Source organism: Trachurus japonicus, chromosome 9 (assembly GCF_045865225.1).
Source record: "Trachurus japonicus isolate A0001 chromosome 9, Traja_1.0".
Classification (NCBI taxonomy): domain Eukaryota; kingdom Metazoa; phylum Chordata; class Actinopteri; order Carangiformes; family Carangidae; genus Trachurus; species Trachurus japonicus.
This window is the reverse complement of record NC_140915.1, coordinates 28,666,618-28,688,020: the sequence shown is the minus strand read 5'-3', so window position 1 is coordinate 28,688,020 and position 21,403 is coordinate 28,666,618. Positions and strand designations below refer to the sequence as shown.

The 21,403-nt window shown below is 40.1% G+C and overlaps 2 protein-coding genes across 2 annotated transcripts; both read right to left on the bottom strand.

The window, feature by feature from the left end:
* Positions 1-512: 512 nt before the first annotated feature.
* On the bottom strand, positions 513-15,541 carry gda (guanine deaminase). The gene is made up of 14 exons (XM_085787147.1): positions 15,336-15,541; positions 14,568-14,656; positions 14,272-14,443; positions 13,988-14,075; positions 4,233-4,338; positions 3,724-3,751; positions 3,512-3,619; positions 3,163-3,270; positions 2,972-3,069; positions 2,495-2,562; positions 1,931-2,077; positions 1,601-1,719; positions 1,475-1,502; positions 513-820 (listed from the first exon to the last, which is right to left on the bottom strand). The coding sequence occupies exons 1-14, from the start codon at positions 15,462-15,464 to the stop codon at positions 747-749; spliced, it is 1,362 nt and encodes a 453-aa protein (XP_085643273.1). The 5' UTR covers positions 15,465-15,541; the 3' UTR covers positions 513-746.
* A 3,734-nt stretch (positions 15,542-19,275) lies between these two features.
* Positions 19,276-21,322, bottom strand: c9h9orf85 (chromosome 9 C9orf85 homolog). Its single transcript, XM_085788187.1, has 4 exons — positions 21,099-21,322; positions 20,878-20,984; positions 20,237-20,350; positions 19,276-19,657 (listed from the first exon to the last, which is right to left on the bottom strand). Exons 1-4 carry the CDS (start codon positions 21,198-21,200, stop codon positions 19,408-19,410), a joined length of 573 nt encoding a protein of 190 aa, XP_085644313.1. The 5' UTR covers positions 21,201-21,322; the 3' UTR covers positions 19,276-19,407.
* Positions 21,323-21,403: the final 81 nt, after the last annotated feature.

Genomic DNA, 21,403 nt, shown 5'->3' with positions numbered 1-21,403 from the left:
CTAACAATCTTAAGACAACCTTACAATGGTAATATAAATACATTAGTATATTTTATCTTGGCAGCACTTAAACTCAATCATCTCTCAGCAAAACCATTCAAAGTGGAATGAATGAGTAAATCTTAAGTTACCAATACTATAATTGATTCTAATAAGGCACCAAGTTAATTACCTTTTACACTGAGTAAAAGCAAGATGAGGATTACAATATGAATGACAAACAAGTCTCACCATGCTGAACACTGTAATCTAAAGGCCACACTGTACTCTTCAAAAAAAAAAAAAAAACTCAAATAGCATAATCATGTGCTCATGTTATTTTAAACACAGGAATGAATCAATTTCAATGGAGTGTACAGTGAGAGAAAAGTTATTATTAATAACAATAACTAACAGAAATAGTGCAATGTCCACAGCTCCAATTAAGCTCTTAATAATAAAAAGCCCATTATTTTTAAAGCCTGAAGGAACAGTCTGAATTCGACCACAATTTTGTGTGACCCTCGGTGGACCTCATAAATAGCACATCTATTATTCTACTGTCTGGATTAAACAATAAAATATTCATCATGGTACTTCAGTCTTTAATTCATTAGCCTACAGTAGCCTAACACAGTAACTCAGTTCATGCAGTCATATTGCGTTTCCAGCTGCTTATTCTAGTGATACATCTGTGGTATGTTGTAAATATAGATGTGTTTTAGCCTTTGAGATAGGTGAGATACATGTGAGGAGGGTCAAAGACTTTATTCTGCTGTCTTGATGAATGGCACCACATTCCTCCCAGCCACAAACACCTCCACTATGTTACGATCATCACCTGAGGAAAAGATAGACAAGCAAACAGGTAGTAGTGAGTGGCACATGAATCTTAAAGGTTAAAGCAGAAGTAAGCGATCCGGTCGTTTTGGCTAATGCTGCGTTCCAGGCAGGCTTTTGAAACCGTAAATTACAGCTTCAAGTCACGACTTACGACTTTGTAGCGTTCCAGACAACCCACTCGTGTTTTTCCGACCTGTTTTACCTGTGAAAGTCACTATAACGGCCACTCGTAACTTCCGACCCGTGAACTCGTATCAGATCGAACTGGTACGACTTCACAGGTCGGAAAAACACGAGTAACGGGTTGCCCTGAATGCACCATAACGTCTTGTCAGCGATGGAGTTAGCAGCCCCCGCCCTCGTCATGGATCTATTGGTCCTCGTCCTTACGTCACCACATTCACGCGCATCCCTTGGCCGCACACACAGCCCTTCATGCCGTTCTCTCTCCTCATTGGATAAAACTTGTAGGATTGGAGAAAAGTTTTCTCCTCGGCTCAGAGCAGAGCAGAGTGACTGAGAGACCCGTGTTTCGGTCCAAACACTCTAAGTGATTGCTGTCGGAAGATATAACTATTTAAGACTTATATTAACACAAAAATATCGCTTACTTCTGCTTTAAGTTTTGAAATAAACTGAAAGGGACACTCACCCAAGTTTAAGAACTTCTCCAATAGAATCTGAAATTTTAAATGAATAATAATTAATATTACAGTGAAATTACATATTTCTAGTTTCTTTATTTGTGCAGAAATGTGTTTGTTTGCCAGCAACCAACCATAGGTGCCTCATCCTGCATCAGGTCAATGGGTGCTCCAGGAGCAGCAACGTTCACTCTCAGGGCATCGAAGTCTTTGCCCACTTCAAAATTCCCTGTTTGGTCATCTAGGGACAAAGCTATGGACAAAAAATGTAGTGAAAGAAAGTGTTGTATTTTCTGCCCTCCTGTGAAATTGCAATCAGTCATCGATATTTCCACAGCTACTGGTGTCTCCAAGGCATTGCAGGCATTTTTACTGTAGCTCTCTGAGTCACACAGAGTGATCAATGACTTCAGCATGAATAATGGCGACACATTACACAATGCTAGTGTTTGTTTGTGCGTTACCTTGGCTGCCTCCCAGTGTGGCCAGTCTGAACACCTCCTCAAAGGTAAGTGTGTCATGATCTGGGTCCTGGATGGTCAAGACTTTGGATGTGTCCAAAGTTCTCCTCACAGCATCCAGCATAGAGGCTGAATAGCCCCCCGCCACATCTGAGCCACAAGACACAAGCACAAGAATTCACACATTTGTATTGAGGACATAAAAAGCAGCAAATGTCTAGAATTTCTTCACCGTGAGGGCCAGAAATACTCATTAAATATGATGCTTTGTTTTTTCTTTGAGACGGATAATGAAACCAGCTAAAAGCGATCAGTTGATGGTCAGCTGACCACTGTGTCAGAGCTCTCAGCTGACTAACTGACGGCTGAGAAACTAGATGATGCACCATAATACTGTAAAACTATGTCCTTGCACCAACGCACACTGCTCTCCCAGCCCCCGTGCAGACTTGTATGTACTAACACTGAGTCTCCAAAACAAAGCCAAACATAAGCTTCCTACTTCACAGGGCAGTTCACAGTGGCCTGGCAGTAGAAAATGTACACGTGCAGTTGCTCTGCTCCCACCTGTTCCCAGCCCCAACTTCACTTTGCGGTTCAAGATGTTGCGGACATTCAACATTCCACTGCACAACCTGTGTAGATGTAGAGAGAGAAATGATCAGTCAAACAACTGGGAAATACCTTAGTTTCTTTATCAACTGGCCAATTGTTTCATGGTTGAAACTCAACATTTAATTTTTGAATCAGAATCAGAAAAACTTCATTTATCCCAACGGACAATTCAGTTGACAGCTCCCAGCCATAAATAGCCTAAATAAATGCGTAAACACAACAATCAGCAACATAAGAGAAGTCACAACACAACATCACACTGCTACGACCTAATTTCAGCATATGGATTTTTTAAAAAGTCTAATCTTTTTCTCATTCTAGCGTCTATAAGGGAATGTTATCCTGTGCTATTTCATCATGAAATCTGTGTTATGTGAATCATCTTTGGTCATGGTCACATCAAGTTGTAAGAAACTATGAGAGACTTACGAGATGTTGGAATTGGGGCAGTGAGACAAAGAGGCTCCTGTCTCTCTGAACAGATCCAACTCTTTATCACTGAGGTAGCAGCCATGAGCCATGACAGTCTGTGGATTATTATAAAAATCAACCATGGCCAGTGTCAGCATATCAATATTCATATACATTTTCTGTGTAACTGGATGTGATTGTGTGCTCACCTTGTCAGTCAGCAGGTTGTATTTATGATAGACGTCTGTGTAAGACTCTGAGTCAGGAAACAGCTCCTTTACAAGCTTCACCTCCTCAGTGTTTTCACTGATGTGACTCTGAAAAGGAGAAACCAATTTCCTCAAAAGAAGCATTTAAACCGAAGGAGCCTGAGTGCAGTGACGGTATAATAACATCGCTTAGTATACTTAATTCTCCTGCATCGGTGTGCTGCCTTTAAAAATCGCATTTGTGCATTTATTTGATTGTTCAAACCCCCCACAGGTCCAACACTAAATGATCTCTATGGCAACAGTTCCCTGTGGACATAGCCTGGTTTGGTTGCTACAGTGAGCTCACCTGAATGTGAAGGTGGTTATTCTTGGCAATTGCTCCAAGTTGTCCTAGCAAGGCTCCTGTGCAGGATGGAGCAAAGCGGGGAGTCACTACGGGCCTCACCAGGGGGTACTGGCCCCGCCCCCAAAAAGGAAGAAAACACAGACACAGGTGAGATATAGGACGATATAAACAATGCATCCTTGAATTGTCCTCACTGTGTTACAGTATCTTACCTTTTTGTTTAAGAGCTCTGCAATGAACCTTGAAGGAGCAAAATAATGATTATTTATTTGGGGCACTTCATGGTTTAAAAAAAAGTAGCAAAGGTGTGTAGCAAATATCACTTGTGCATATTCTCTGTGATGTGCATAAGTGTATTTCAATTCTAATGCTATTAAAGTGTCAAATGAAAGACCATCTACAAATCAAGTCATGCCAATACAAACACTACAGGAGCCACAACACTTTCCTCCCTCTGGGATAAATTCCCTGAGACTCCCCTCTTACCTATATACCACCTACCTTACATCATCCATAGCACTTCTGTTGTTTTGTACCTGTCAAATATTCTACCAGCTTTGCATACTTAAGAACTGCTCATTCTCTAACATACTCAATAACTTCAGTGTAACCATTATCAGTGTTGCAAAAATGCACACATAAGACTCTACATACAGTATGCACAAAGGACTTCCAGCACATTAGATCTGCTATACAGTGTAATATAACAGGTGATACCCACCGACAGGTCTCCTCTTGAGACTCCTGACTGGTCTCTTTGTAATGCTTCACAGAGTTGTTCCTGTCCATACACACCTTTCCCACCAAGGCACGCTGTCCAAAGTCATCTGCAAGAACAATACAAGTGTCTGAGCAATGCGCTTCACATCATGACCATGATATAATGAAATGTAAAATCAGAACAAGGCATCTCAGAAAGGTTTTCAGCCACAACCAGTGTCCCTTCCTGTCACAATGACCTGTTTCAAATCTAAGATTGTTGGAAGAAATCCTTCGTGGTTAATGATAACTAAAGAAGAGTTTAACATAAATTGAGACCTGGCTAAACAGCCAGGTGTAACAACACTGATGAGACTTGACGGTTTTTGTGCAATGACATTGACGTGGGTGATTTTACATCATTTGAATATCAAGCTCTGAAAATCAAGGCAGAATTATCTGTGTTTATGATTACTAATTAAGTTCATTATGTCTTTTCATGTGAAGCACTATCATTGTTAAACACTATTATTATTATTATTAGGGCCACGGGCAATCGCACCGGGCACTGGTCCCAACAGCTATGAAATAGCTGCAGGGACCAGTGCCCGGGCGAAGCCCGGGCACTACTGTTATTGTGTGGATTTTTTCTTATTATTAGTGTGAATGCTGGAAGCATTCACAGTATTGTTATTCTGTTCGGCCATTTTGTTTCTTTAAACTTATTATTATTAGTGTGAATGCTGGAAGCATTCACAGTATTGTTATTCTGTTCGGCATTTGTTTCTTTTAAACTTATTATTAATTATTATTTATTATTATTATTCTGAGTCGTCTTCCCTTTTTTTCTGTGTTTAACTACTTCTTCATACTTTGTGCTATTTCAACAATTCATATATCAAAACGTGCAGCTTATTCAGGACATTTATGCTATTATTTTTCTCTTTCATACTATTTATACTTTTTTAAAATATTTAACTTTTTGTGCAATTTTTCTCTCATAGGAAATACATTGAAACAGTCTTCAAACTCTTCAAATCTTCTGCTTCATTCAGCCTCTAATAGCTTCAGCATACTTTCAGCTACAGACTTCATTCAACTTTTAAACTGTTCACAAACCTTTCAACTATTCAGCTATATCTCAGCTTATTGATATCTTCAACAGTTTCAGATATATGTATAGTTTTAAAATCATTAAAATTTCTGACAAAATTTCAGATTTAAACATGAAAGTCAATGGGACTGAATTGTTCGGACGTTGGCAGTTGGTAGAGTGACAGAGGGTCTAAAAAATCCTCTCACATTTTTCTCTCTATCCTGTCAGTACGGCCACAGATTACACTTTACACACATAATTTCGGGCATGCTTGTAGACAAGCTCATCCTTGATCTCTTCATGTGCTCAAAAAACCAGAGAGACGAACACAATTTAAACTGGGAGCCTCCGAGTGCAGCCATTTCCCTCTCTCCTCTCATTGACTTCCCATTCAAAAGTAGGCGCTGATTTTCTAAACGTCCCAAAGTTTCCAACCTGCGACACAATCAACAATTTTTACTCTAGAAACACCAAAGTGACACGGACGCGTTCAGCAAGGTCTTATGGTTCGGAAATGTATACTTTTGCTCGTACTAAGTACAGATTTGTCGTACATTAGATCTGTTTGAGGGTGTCACAGAGCAGTTAAAGCCTATGGTTAAAGCTGCCACCATACCTTAAAGCCACCAGCCAACAGTTACATGGTAACCTCAACATGGCAACCTCACCATGGTAACCTCACCATTGGCAACGTCACCATGGCAACGCACACACATTCTCTCTGTTTGACTGTCTGTCTGTCATACACACACACACACACACACACACACACACAAAAATGGACACACACTAACTACCACACACACACACACACACACACACACACACACACACACACACACACATCCAACACACCACACACACACACACACACACACACAAATGGACACACACACACACACACACAAATGGACACACACTCACCATACACACACATCCAACACACACACACACAACACAAATGGACACACACTCACCATGCATACACATCCAACACACACACACAAATGGACACACACTAACTACTACAAACACACACACACACACACACACACACACACACACACACACACACACCATACACACACACACACACAAATGGAGACACACACACAAATGGACACACACTCACCATACACACACATCCAACACACACACAAATGGACACACACTAACTACCACACACACACACAAACACACACACCTACACACACACACACACACACCCAACAAACATACAACCACTTACCAAACACATACACAATTTACACAATTACACACAAACAGACACACACAACAAACACGCACACAAATGGACACACACTAACCATACACAAACAGACACACACGTCCAACACACACACACATTTCATACAGTTGTCAGGTCAGAACTTTATGTATATCTTCCTCACTCACACACACACACACACACACACACACACACACACACACACACACACCACACACACAACACACACACACACACACACACACACACACACACACACACACACACACACTTTTTCCTACAGTTGTCTGACTGTTTTGTATGTACCTCTCTATCTTCCTGTTGTAGTTAATGGACTCGTTGCTGTTAATTTTGTTCTTTAGCTATTTAAACTGAAAATACACATTTCCCCATTTTGGTCATGTTGAACACATTGTTTTACACGTATCCTAAACTACTGAGGCTCTTCTCAACCATTTCACACCATTAAACCCGCTGTTTACATGTTCTACTCCTCAGCTAATGCTCGATCTATATTCTTCAACAATGTTCTTCTGCTGTCAGTTTACAATGTATTTCAGTAGGCATGAACTTTTTTCCTAATTCAGGAATTTTTCAAACTCTTCTTTGACAATTCAAGTAATTTCCAGCCATTTCATACAAAGTCTCACATCTTCTACTTTTAAAATATATCTCAGCCATTGCTTCGGCTATGTTAGTGCTGGTTCATCAGTTGTCCTTCCTGTCAGGTTAGCTACAGATTTCAACTATTTAACCATTACATTTAAACATGCAGAATTTCAATGTTTTCTTCTCCCTTTAGCATTTCTACTGCTTTTTACCTTTAAAAAGGCATTCATCTCACACTACAAGTTATATGTTTCAGCTTTTTCCCTCCTAGGGATGAATAAAGTATTCCTCTACTCTCTACTCTGCTCTACTCTAGCATTAGTCTTTTCAACATTGCTTTAGCAGTTTCGTCAACTAATTTAGCATTGATTCAACAATTTCTTCAGCTCATTCAGCATTGCTTCAGCAACAGCGTTCAGCTGCTTTCAGCATTCACACGCATTTTCTGCAGGAAATGCTATCTTTTTTCTAGTTAGGGCCACGGGCAATCGCCCCGGGCACTGGTCCCAACAGCTATGAAATAGCTGCAGGGACCAGTGCCCGGGCGAAGCCCGGGCACTACTGTTATTGTGTGGATTTTTTCTTATTATTAGTGTGACTGCTGAAGCAGTCACACTATTGTTCTTCTGTTTGGCCATTTTCTTCCGCCTTTTTTACGGTCTTCTTCTAGTCCTTCATACTTTGTGCTATTTCAACAATTCATATATCAAAACGTGCAGCTTTTTTTTGAACTTTATCGGCATTACTTTTCTCTTTTTAACTATTTATACTTTTTAAAATATTTAACTTTTTCACAAAAAATCTCACATTCATCAAAGTCTCAACCTCTCTTCTTCACAACTCCACTGTAGTGTAGGGGTTAGGGTAACTGCTTGCCAACCCTAAGGTCACTGGTTCGAATCCAAGGGAAGACTTCTTGTTATGTTTATGTTGAATTCTGCTCTCCTCCCCACCTTCAATTGGTTACAGGTGTTTGTTATCTCCTTGATTACTCGTACCAGTTTGCAGCACATCATCACATTACAATGAATGACAACAGTCTTGAAAGCAGTGTGCTCTCTGTAGCCGAGTGGCAGAGTTAAAGGTTTAGTGATCATATGGTCATGGGTTCGATTCCTGCCTCAGTCATTTCACATCATTGCTTGACTTTTGATTCCAATTATTCAGCTGTCATTGGACAGTCTTTGATTCCTCATAGTATAAAGCTCATTGTAACTCAGGTTCTCTGTGGCCATATGGTTAGTGTGTTAGGTGTTGTGCTATTTCAACAATTCATATATCAAAACGTGCAGCTTTTTTTCAACTTTATCGGCATTACTTTTCTCTTTTTAACTATTTATACTTTTTAAAATATTTAACTTTTTCTGCAAATTAAACTCTAGACAAATTATTTTTCTCCAGTTTTGTAGCCACACTTGTAAAATTCTGGTCAAAAATGCAAAGAGACTTAGATAATAATTAAAAATATTTTTTAAATGCAGCCAGGGAGCTCTGTGCTCTCATTCAGCCCAATGCTGAGAGTTTCTCCACAACTCTGTCTGTAGTCCAGTTGGTTACAGGTGTTTGTTAAGAGACGCATTAATTGCTTCTGCCACCGTTTGCAGCACATCATCACACATTACAATGGCAACATGCTTATGTCTGTGCTCTCTGTGGCGAAATGGCAGAGTAAGGTTTATTGATCATGAGGTCATGGGTTTGATTCCTTACTTTTTTTTTTAAAGCAGAAGCCAGTGATCCTCTTATCAAAGGTTTTCTTTACCCCTCACATACTGTCTCTGTCTGTAGCCTAGTGGTTAGCTTGCTGGTCTGGAGACCTGAAGGTTGCTGGTTCAAATCTTGCCTCAACAACAATTATAGTGAATTATTTTCCCAGTCGTCCTCTGTTGACTTCTGATAACTTGCTTCATGTTGAAACTGCTGCTCTCAGCCTGAAATTCACAGAAATTTTCATTCTAAGTCATTCAAGCTTGACTCTCAAGCTTTCTTGATGTTGACAGTGTGCAGATCATTAACAGACAACAGTCTCTGCGACTGTGTGTGCACCGTGGCCTAGAGGCAGAGTGGAAGTCTAATGACCATGAGGTTGTAGGTTTGATTCCGACCTTGGTCAAACATTTGTATGGTGATCACTGCTTGCACTATTTGCTAATTCTGCAACAGCGTTCAGTTGCTATCAGCAGTCACACCATTTCCATTCTTGGAAATGCTTTTTCTAGTTATTATTATTTTTCCACTTCCGGCCGATTTTCGATGTGCTACTAGTCCTGCAACTCGAAGAGTTGCAGGACATATTATATATCAAAACGTGCGTCCTGATCGGGATCGCTGTGCTATTACTTTTCTCAACAGTTTACGAATTTTTCGCGACGTAGTCGCGAAAACTGCGCAAAAATTTTGCATGTAAGTCAATGGGACGGGCGAAAAAAAAAGACCGAAAAAGACCAATCATTGGAGTTTAACAAAAGTCTACTGCTCAGGCATACTTTCACCTAGAGACTCCATTTAAACTTTAAACAGTAGACACAAGTCTTGTGTATTGTCGTATTACTCCACGTTTTGATAGGTCATATAGTTTTTGATCAATCCCTGATCAATGACCATGATCATTTTTGGAGAAATTTAGGAGTTTATAATGGGTGTGTATTGCATGGAATGTTCGTGTCAGAGTGCGTGACATCATCGGTTAGAGTGGGAGAGAGTGAAGAAACATTCTGTATTTTTTCTGGATAAATTGCCACCACGGCCACAATTTACACTCTACAGACATATTTTTTTCAGAATTTGTAAGACAAACTTGTTATCTCTCTGTCATGTGCTCAAAATATCAGAGAGACTTACAGAACTTACAGAATCAGCCTCTGAGTGCGGCCAACGTCTGTCCCTGCTCCTCATTGAGTCCAATACAAATATTTTCTGAGAGGAGCAGAACGGCCTGATGTTTTAAAAACTGCAGCGTCGCCAAATATATTTACTGTAGAAACACCAAATCGTACCGAAATTTTCAGTAAGTCCTTAGAGCAACGTTGATCTGTGTTTTGTTCTGATAGGAGTTACCGTTTTGTCATGCTAAGCCTAATTGTGAGGCCGGTTTTAGAGGCAGAAAATGGCTGTTTTTCTCCACGTTTCTGTCTGTCTCAGCCTGCGGGGGCCCCTATCGCCGTGGTAACCTCTTTGATCCTCAGGCCAGGGCTCGTTAACTTCATAAACAATCCACCTGGCGCTCGTTTAAATGTTTATAAACACAGACACAGCTAAATCAGACTGACACAGGATGCAGCTACTAACTAACTATGTGACAAGTCAGTCACACACACACACACAGACTCTAGAGCCAGCTTCATGTGATTACAGTCACACACACACACACACACACACACACACACACACACACCCACACACACACACAGGTAACCTAATGTGGTTACAGCTCCTCCATATCAGTGCTTATAGAAAGATGATCATGTGTCTGTCTGATCAGCTCTGTCTTGACCTTAAGATCGTGGGTTTGATTCCCATGTTGACAGAGATGGCACAACCCGCAGTAGCTCCCGTGGCCCATTCAAAATTTCCCGAGAGGAGGAAATTTTCTAGTTAGGGCCACGGGCAATCGCACCGGGCACTGGTCCCAACAGCTATGAAATAGCTGCAGGGACCAGTGCCGGGCGAAGCCCGGGCACTACTACTGTTATTGTGTGGATTTTTTCCTAGTTTATTATTATTTTTCCACTTCCGGCCAGATTTCGATGTGCTACTAGTCCTGCAACTCGAAGAGTTGCAGGACATATTATATATCAAAACGTGCGTCCTGATCGGGATCGCTGTGCTATTACTTTTCTCAACAGTTTACGAATTTTTCGCGACGTAGTCGCGAAAAACTGCGCAAAAATTTTGCATGTAAGTCAATGGGACGGGCGAAAAAAAAGACCGAAAAAGACCAATCATTGGAGTTTAACAAAAGTCTACTGCTCAGGCATACTTTCACCTAGAGACTCCATTTAAACTTTAAACAGTAAGACACAAGTCTTGTGTATTGTCGTATTACTCCACGTTTTGATAGGTCATATAGTTTTTGATCAATCCCTGATCAATGACCATGATCATTTTTGGAGAAATTATGAGTTTATAATGGGTGTGTATTGCATGGAATGTTCGTGTCAGAGTGCGTGACATCATCGGTTAGAGTGGGAGAGAGTGAAGAAACATTTCTGTATTTTTTTCTGGATAAATTGCCACCACGGCCACAATTTACACTCTACAGACATAATTTTTTCAGAATTTGTAAGACAAACTTGTTATCTCTCATGTCATGTGCTCAAAATATCAGAGAGACTTACAGAACTTACAGAATCAGCCTCTGAGTGCGGGCCCACGTCTGTCCCTGCTCCTCATTGAGTCCAATACAAATATTTTCTGAGAGGAGCAGAACGGCCTGATGTTTTAAAACTGCCAGCGTCGCCAAAATATTTACTGTAGAAACACCAAATCGTACCGAAATTTTCAGTAAGTCCTTAGAGCAACGTTGATCTGTGTTTTGTTCTGATAGGAGTTACCGTTTTGTCATGCTAAGCCTAATTGTGAGGCCGGTTTAGAGGCAGAAAATGGCTGTTTTTTCTCCACGTTTCTGTCTGTCTCAGCCTGCGGGGGGCCCCTATCGCCGTTGGTAACTCTCTTTGATCCTCAGGCCAGGGCTCGTTAACTTCATAAACAATCCACCTGGCGCTCGTTTAAATGTTTATAAACACAGACACAGCTAAATCAGACTGACACAGGATGCAGCTACTAACTAACTATGTGTCAAGTCAGTCACACACACACACAGACTCTAGAGCCAGCTTCATGTGATTACAGTCACACAACACACCACACACACACACACACACACACACACACACACACACACACACACACACACACACACACACACACACACAGTTAACCTAATGTGGTTACAGCTCCTCCATATCAGTGCTTATAGAAAGATGATCATGTGTCTGTCTGATCAGCTCTGTCTTGACCTTAAGATCGTGGGTTTGATTCCCATGTTGACAGAGATGGCACAACCCGCAGTAGCTCCCGTGGCCCATTCAAAATTTCCCGAGAGGAAATTTTCTAGTTATTATTATTACACCACCCCATTATTATTGCTGTTGTCATCAAGTTCCACACATATCAATCATGTGTTCTTCACATCCTGCTGTCTCACACAAGCCTTTATCCCAATCACCTTGAGGCCTACGCACATACTGTACATACTTTGGCTACATTACCTGCAATTACCTACCAACAGACTATTTCACACCCTAACTCTCAACCTAACTGGTTGGTTATAACAACGCTCCTGGGCTGTTAATTACTTGGTGATATCAGATCATGCATCTCAGCACTATCTTTCAGCCATGCAGTTCAGCATTTATTTTCTCTGGTTCAGTCTCGGTGCTTAAGTATGCATGTGAGTACTTAGATTGGAGAACAATACAAACTGATCATGTGTTTTGATCTGCATCCTTTTATGACGCCTCATCATGAGTGTCCTTACTGTCTTGTGAGGGCATACGTCAAACCAGAACACTGATATATTCATGTGTCCACCACTGCTCTCTACTTGTGATGTGTGATGTACTGTAATAATGTGTGACATACTGCACAAATAAAGCAAAGGCAATTGTATAGCATGAAATTTCATCTCATACCTCATCGAAGCTATGACAGGAAAAATGTGTGTCATATGACTGTCGACACTATGCTAGGCTATAGCCATGTAGAATCATAAAAATGCACACTCACCATATCAACTCAGCCTTCTTCTTCATTTAAGACACTGTGCCTATAGCAGATGTTGAGACTAATCAAACGTGACTAATGTATACTGTAGAAAATGACTAAATGTGGGTAGACTGGGGAAGTACCAGTCAGTGACAACACCAGATCGGTAAATGTTAATCATTGGACCAAACATGTTATATGTATTCCTTCAAAATTTCAAAAATCCAGAAGAAGATGTAAAGCATGTATGGATAGTTCTCAAAACACACAAATGCACCCTACAGACACACGTTTGGTTTTGTTAAATAACAAGAGTTTTTTGAAAGAGAAAACAGCTCAACAGATCAGAACAGGACAAAGGTGAGGGTTTAATGAACTTGATCGTGTGTGTGTGTGTGTGTGTGTGTGTGTGTGTGTGCGCGCGCAGGCGTGCGTGCTTATGTTCAGTATTGCATAACATTACATGAGGATGATAAGAAGAAGGCATAAAGGTGAACTCATGGAATGCATTTCTACAACAGGTCTCACAATATATCAGCTTACTGATTCACTACTTGTCAGTTAAACAATTAAAACCTAACTCCAACTACTCTGCTCACTTTTATGGATTCAGGTCATTGTGGTCTTCAAGACATTTAAACGAAAGGTATGGCTCCATCATCACATTTTGTGCCCCTGCTCTTCATAAACTCATACTTATCATGTACTGCTAAAATGCTCAGTTTATTTTGACATAATCTGGTTTATCAGCTGTGTTGACAATAGATTCGACATTTGTCATGAGGGACAGAGCTTCGCCCACATCGCATACACACAATTTACCAGTTACAAAGTAGGACAATGTATTGACTGAAACTATGGGCTGAATAATTAATTGGCTAATATTAGAGGCAGTTGACTGAAATACTCTGACAACACAATGCACTTCAGTCTCTAACTTGACAGTTCACATTATAGATAGAAAACAAAGAAGAGAGCCAGTGGTTAAAAAAGAAAAAGATTTAGGTCAAAACGTGAGTGTATACTGTATGTGTGTGTTGAGTGTTGTACATCTTACTTGCAATCTGGCCCAATAGGAGAGAGGCATCTGTATGAATGGTGGCAAAGTAACATGCAGTGGTTGTTCCGTTTCTCAGGGTCCTTTTCTGTTAAACACGGGGGTTGTATTACAGGATTAAGCCTGTGACATTGTTGTTGTTTTTTTTGTCGTTTTTTTCTATATGTTGTTAAGCTTTTCATATCCACCACACCCTCCATCCATCACACCCTCCCTAATGGAGGCACAGGACTGAGTAATACAGACTCAGATAGACACGGGTTTCATAATACCAGCAAACTCACCACTACATGGGTGTAGACCCTTCGAGCAAACTCCAAGTCTTTAAAGCGGGACTCCACAGGAAAGGTGTATGTGTTGAGCCACTGCAGTAGGGGCATGTCCAGGGCTGTGCCAGCGTAGCTGTACTGGGATGCATGAATGTGGGTGTCCACCATTCCTGGCATGAAGAACTCACTAGAGTGGAGTAGGCATGGAAATCATGAATGACCTCTCTCTCCTTTAAACAAGTCAATCTCTCTCAAAGACATAGTGAGAGGAATTATCTCTGTGTCCCAGTCCACTTTAATGTTCCACTTACTATTGTTTTAGTTGGATGACTTCAGATGGACTGAATCCAAATGTTTCTGACAGTTTGTCCAACTCATCGCCTTTTCCGATGAAAGCAATCTAAAGTCAGAATGGAAATCAGCAGCAATTGGAATAAAACATGATCATTAAAAAATGTATGTAGGCCTAGGCTACTGTTGACAAAGCTGTGGGGGTTGAAAACATTTGGGTTTTTTGGCTCCGACACTGTGCATTGTGAGAAGAAAAGCCTGAGAAACAACCTACAAACTAACTAAAAACCTGAGGAACTAACATTTCATTTGGTACAAAATTACCAGCAACTTCTGTAAAAACAGATACTCCTCCTGTAATCCAGTAATCATCTCCTTTTATATGCCCTCTGATGTCCACTAGAACCACTTAATTATAACCAGCCTATGATTTTCACAATGTCCACTTGTCCTTTTCATCAATTTTAATACAGAGCTTGAGAGAGCCTAATACTCTGCCCACACTTGTGTATTTAAATGTGTTATTTCAGACTGTCATTATTATGTTTTTATGTCTGAGCTTAGTTAGCCAAATTAGTTGCTCAGCAACAACCCACTGTAGGAGACACTTGATTATAGGTTACAGATTTACATTTGGAAAACACAGTGTAGCTATTGATACGGAGAGATATTTATCATTTAATTATGATATAAAAACGACAGCGCACGATTTTGTTTTTCTAAACCTTAATAGAGTTATCAATACACCCAACTCATATAAGAAGCTTAGTTTAAAATATCCAACAAACCTTTCCCTGTGTGTCCACTCCTAGGAGCGCATCTTCCAAAACCTCCACCGCTGTCGCATGAGTGGAGTGGATAAATGTTCCTCTGTAGACGTGTGACATTGCGGTGGTGTGTCTTTCGGAGTTTGCCATCTCTTCACCCGATGAGTCCGAGTCGAGCAGTGAGAAACCTGCAGCAGCAGCACAGGGGCTTTAATGCTGTGGAGGCTCCGTGCGCCAACAAGACGCACGACTCCACCTGACTGCACAGAGACAATCTGCAGCCAATGGTAGAGTAGGGTGTGTTTGTCTGTGTGTGTTGCGTTTTTTTTTTTTTTTTTTTTTTTTTTCATCGGTGAGCTGTCTTTGTTTAAATCGCACTGTACAGCTAGCGCAAGAGAATGTATCTTGTTTTTATCGAGTTTTTCTCTTATTAACAGCTGACATCCTGGCGACTGATGGATAAACCACATTGAAAACACAGCTTAGCAAGTTACAAAAACTAGTTTGATCAACTAAAGCAATTTAGAAATAATTACTTAGAAACAGTTCGAACTTCTTTGTGGAAAAGGTAATAGAACAAAACTTAACTAAAACTAAAAACTGACAAATAGCCTACTGTACTGATGGTGCATAATAATTAACTGGGTTTGCTAAAAATAAATAAATAAATAAATAAAACAGCCGAATTGTTCATTGTTCATAAACCACAAAACTTTAAATCCCAACTGTTCCTGGGAGAGTGCAAGGAATATCAACTTTCATTAAACAATATTGTCTTAATGGCCATGAAGACCTGGTTTGGAGGGTTTGATACCGTTGTGACTGCATGCCTGCTGAGCAACACCCCCTCTGAGCCTTTTTATGAGCCACTAGGTGTCAAGTGACTGTGCACTGTCTGGTATTGACATTAGCTGCCAGGGTTGTTCAGGGGTTCAAGTTCTGAGGACGGCTGGGGCTACATGTGGGGGGGCCTCCCATTGCGGCATGGATGGTTATGTTTCAGCTGGCAACAACTAATTTAACCCTAACTGATGCAGACTAATTTCTTAACATGTTGGAAGACGTGTCCTGTGGTCGTGGAAAAGATGTTAATCTGTTTCAGAAGGGTCAAATTATTGACATTCATCAAACAAATAAAACACCTAAGGAGATGCTGAGACTAATTGGGTTAAGAACTGTCCAACGCATTATTAACTGGAAGGATACATCTTCTTCAAGAAGGAAATGTGGTCCAATGTGACCACAGAGTCCAGACCTTAACCCCACTGAGAATCTTTGAATATCATTGGATAAAGGTTGTAGGATACAAGGAAGTATACAAGAAGTTTTCTCCTCGGTTTACAGCAGAGCAGAGTGACTGACAGACCCGTGTTTCGGACCAAACACTCTATGTAAGTGATTGCTGTGGGAAGATATAACTATTTAAGACTTATATTAACACAAACATTCAGCTTACTTCTGTATTCACAGTATAGTGAGTAGTTAGGCTATCAATTACATGCAGCACTTACTTTAAGCACCTTTGAACTGTGGCTGTAAATGATTCGTCACAGAGACCAAGGGGTAATGTATTATGAGTTTCTGCATTAATGCTATTGTGCCAAGAACAGATAATTCAGGTTGTCTGACATGAGGTCATCCATGGTCAGTGTAACACCTGTAGTGGATTTAAGTCAGTGCTCCCAGACAGTACTGAGAAGAGGAAAGAAGAAACAACACAGACCTACTGCTGTGGGTGGGGACAACAGAAAAACACACACACAATTTAGCCACTTGAGAACATAAACAGCAAAAATATCAGTTTAAGTCTACATTTTAAAAAATGTTTACAATTCAATAGTTCTTTCTTTAGGCACCACATTACCAATGAACTTCCATAAATGATCTTTGTTGTGTTGAACATCACCTGTTTGAGTTTTATGGGGCTTCACAGCAAACCTGTTATCTGTTCAGCTTATCTGTGTCTTCGTGTAGGCTGATGACATATTATAACTTTAAATATTATGATGGAAGATAAATGAAAAATCACCGACTGGTGACCGTGGTTCAGCCAGTTGGGATTGTTAGTTAGCTAGCTTCGCATGTCGAGCAAAGAAATGCATTCAATCAAAAACATCACCATCCTGTTTTGATCAGCTATTTTATGACTGTGTGCACCTTGTATTTCGCATTTTAACTGTCCACCTCAAGCATTGCGCTTCACTTGTGTCCATCTAACCCTGCTGCTTTGTGTGTTTAGTCCCTGCACCCACTTCTCTTTGTCACTTTGTCTGCTGTGTTTCCCCAATGTTTCCACGTGCTTCTGTCCTGTTGCCAAACAGAGATTTGTCATTCATCATTTTATTGTGTTCCCAAGTTTTGTCTGTGTTTTGTACTGTTTGGTTTTGCTCCTCAGTTTTAACCCATGACCTCACCATACAGAGAGTTTTTGAATTGTATTATTTGAAAGAAATCATTTTACTGCATCTGCTGATTTGTTGCCTGTGTCTGGGTTGTACAAACCCTCTCAAGTCGGCTTATACATGAATCACTTTGAGAGAGTCATATGACAGTACTTCAACTCTTACTTAGTAGAGCACTACAATGAGAATAATACAATGGGGAGCAATGGGGAACTACAACTTGACATATTGCCACATTTTTTCAAATTTATCACCCCACATGATAAATGACACAATCACACACTCATTTTAGCATGAACGCAATATTCCCATGTAACTATAGGTTAACTAGTGACAAAGTAAGGAAGTGTAAAAGGAAGCCAAAAGTAATGAAGAAAATTGCAGCTTGTGAATGAAACCTTGATGAAAGATTCATTATCATACTGCTTTTGAATATCATTTTACATAGTTATTGTCAATATGTAAGTTGAATGTCACATTCTGTTGGTTAGTACTCTGACAATTTTGACTGTACAATGCCGAAATTGACTTCTACCATTTAAGGTCAAGACCATCTCTGATGAGCAGAAAGCAATATGGAAAAATAACCGGGGTCACAGGTCAGAAAAGTGAATAGAGGAAAGGTCATCTTTGTGTCCAGCCAAGATTTGGGAAAATTAACTTAATGAATTGTATCCAATTTTTGTGAATCTTTTTGATGTGACCTCACAAAACCATTTTTGGACACTACTTTGCCTGTGTAAAAACTTTGAATTGCCTCCATTTGCAGCCAATACTTAACGCCTCCACTTGTTGAATTGCTCTAAAAAGTGTTGTGACATCTTAAATCACTTGGGAGCTTTTGTTACTCAACTTCCAGCAAGTAAAACTTCTGCACGCTTTTAAAAAATGGACAAGTGAGTAGAAGACAAACTGCAGACGAAGTGAAACAGAAAATACTTCCACACAACTGTCTTCACTTTTGATCCTCAGACCTTCATCCTCTAGTCTTGTCTCATTACTCAACTTCCACTAGGGCTGCACGATATTGAAAAAATATTAATGTAATTTTTTTTGTTTTTAATGTAATAGAAACAGAAAGATAGATGACACGAGGCATATAAACTTAATATATAGGCTGCCTTCTCACCATACTGACATTTAGTTGAAATTTCACTTACTATATGTCAAACAAATAAATGCCTACGTCTCTCTGTCTTTCTCTCAGCAGTGGTAAACTGACACAGACACACTGACAAAACATGTAGCAGTGGGCTAATCTCTTAAGAATGCATTTACAGTGGGAAAATAGTGTGAATTTAGCCTTTCAATAGGGCCCTTTTCACTATTAATTTCTTTGGTGCTCCTGTATTTCCTTTGGTGACGATATCAAACTTCTTAAGCGGCCGCTGCTCTGTGACTGACAGGCAGATAGACTGTGCGCATGGGGAGGAAGGGCGACACTGCTGCCTGCTCAGTCAAGTGAGAGAGAGCGGCGCAAGGAACTGGTTCAGAGCTGAAGTTGAAATGTTAAAAAAGAGAGAGCGAAAACAGCCCTAACTTCCACAATAACTTACAGCTTCAGAGCAGCAATATTACTTTATTTGCATCAGTTAATTTGAGTGTGATCACATCATACTTGTACAAAACCTGTTTGGTGGGGAAGTTTTAAGAATGTCAATGCTGGGGTTTTTGGTATAACAAAAATCCTCTCACTGTGTTTCATCTTTAAGTTTAACTTGGGACACATCTGGGAGTGCCACAGACTTCTTCTGTGTTTTTTTTGGACCCGAATCACTGTCAAAGTCTTCATCATCCTCATCCTCATCCCCAAGGTCAGCAAAGTCATCGTCATCGTATTCATCATCGCTGTCCATGTCCTTCTTCCGTCGTCCACGTCCCTTTTTCTGTGTTGTTTCATCCTCCTCCTCTGGTTCATTGTTGTCCAGATGTGAATTTACTCTACAGGGTGAGATAAAAATCACAGTGAGCAAGAGCCAAATGCTGTCATAGTTGTAGTGCAAGAAGAGCAAAAGGAAAAAAAAAGTCAACCTTTGTTGTCAGTGTCATAATGCAATCAAAGAAGTCAACACAATGACACGTTAGAGTAAATTGATGTTATTTGCATAAAATGATGATGAGCAGTAAGGACTGGAGCTAAAAAGCTGGCAGCAAGTTATTTTCAAGAAACAGTAATGTATCTCCCTCTCCACAAGATGGCAGTCTTGCAATAGAAGTCACTGCATGTGGTTGATGAAAAATTCAAATTTCACATATGAAATGTAACTTTATGCTGCCTCTGGATAAAGTACATACACCACATTTCTTACAGTGATTTAATTCTCATGCAATGTGAGGACATGTCATATGGAGGACTTTACTAAGTGAAAATGTGGGTACAGAAACCATAAAACTGGCTACATGAGATAGAGAGTAATTTTCTCTGAGGTCAGTAGAAAAGTTGATAACTTGTGAGCACACAAAATGCCTTCGTAGTTATCAACACAAACAAACACACTCTAACGGTACAGGAGCACTCACGGAATAACGATGTCCTCTTTCTTCCCACACTTGCAGCAGATCTCTTGCTGAAGAGCGCAGGCCTTACAAATGATGTGATAGGCATCTTTCACAGTCTTTTGAGAACATTTGACACTGAAAGAAAGAAACACATGAATGTCATCAATATCCACATTGAAACCAACTATATCAGAAGTTTCTACTAAAGCTGAGGTTTACCTTTTGAGCAGAAGATATTTGAAAAAATTGCAGAAAATTGCTGCAAGTGTGTATGAGAGTCAAATCCATCCAGTCTGGTTTAAATAACCAGTGGCTCTTTGTAAAAGCTTCTGAGGACTCAAGTCTTTCATACAAGTGAGGAAAGTCAAAATTGTGATTATTGTTAGAAAAGGAGGGGGAAAATCTTATGTTTAACCTAATCCCATGGACCTGTGACATGTAAGTGGCTTACATGAACACACCAATTAACTAACTGATAAGTTTAATTATAATATGTGTTGATTCATATGTTTTTGTTGCGTCTCGTATAATATACTAGAACATAGGCTACTTGTGTGTAAAAGGTGAAATCAGCTCAGACGTGTGCACAGTCATGAGCAGTTTTTAAACGGACACGAATAACTTTCCTGTACTACACTAATGTGTGCAGACAGTGCACCTACCATTTTCGGGCCTGTGTTAGCGACTTGTATTTTTTGTACTTGACTTTCCACTCCAGGACATCCTTACAGCGTTGACAGAGCCCATCATGAATCTTCGAATTTGCTTTCTACAATTAGGATCACATGAAGAAACAGGATGACATAAAGGACGTGGACATGCAACTATGGCAGAAGCCGAAAAAACTCCCACTGATCGAACAAAAACGTAAACGTTCACACACCTTCACTTGAGTAGTTGCTCCGTACTTGTCGTTTCTGTAGGCGGAGGTGTTTTGATGCTTCTGGCCTCGCGACCGAGACACATTACCTTTCTGTGAACTCATCCTTTTGGTCCGTTTTAGCTACACATGTTAGGCAGATTTACAAACCCAACAACCATGCCAGAGCTCTCGCTAACCCGGAAGTAGTGCGTGTACGTCGTGAAACGTCATAGGTCAAAGCTTGAACCATTCGTTGAAATTAAAGTGGACTTTTTTATATAGTCTATGGTTAAAATACATAAATACAAAGGAAGAAACATTTCTGT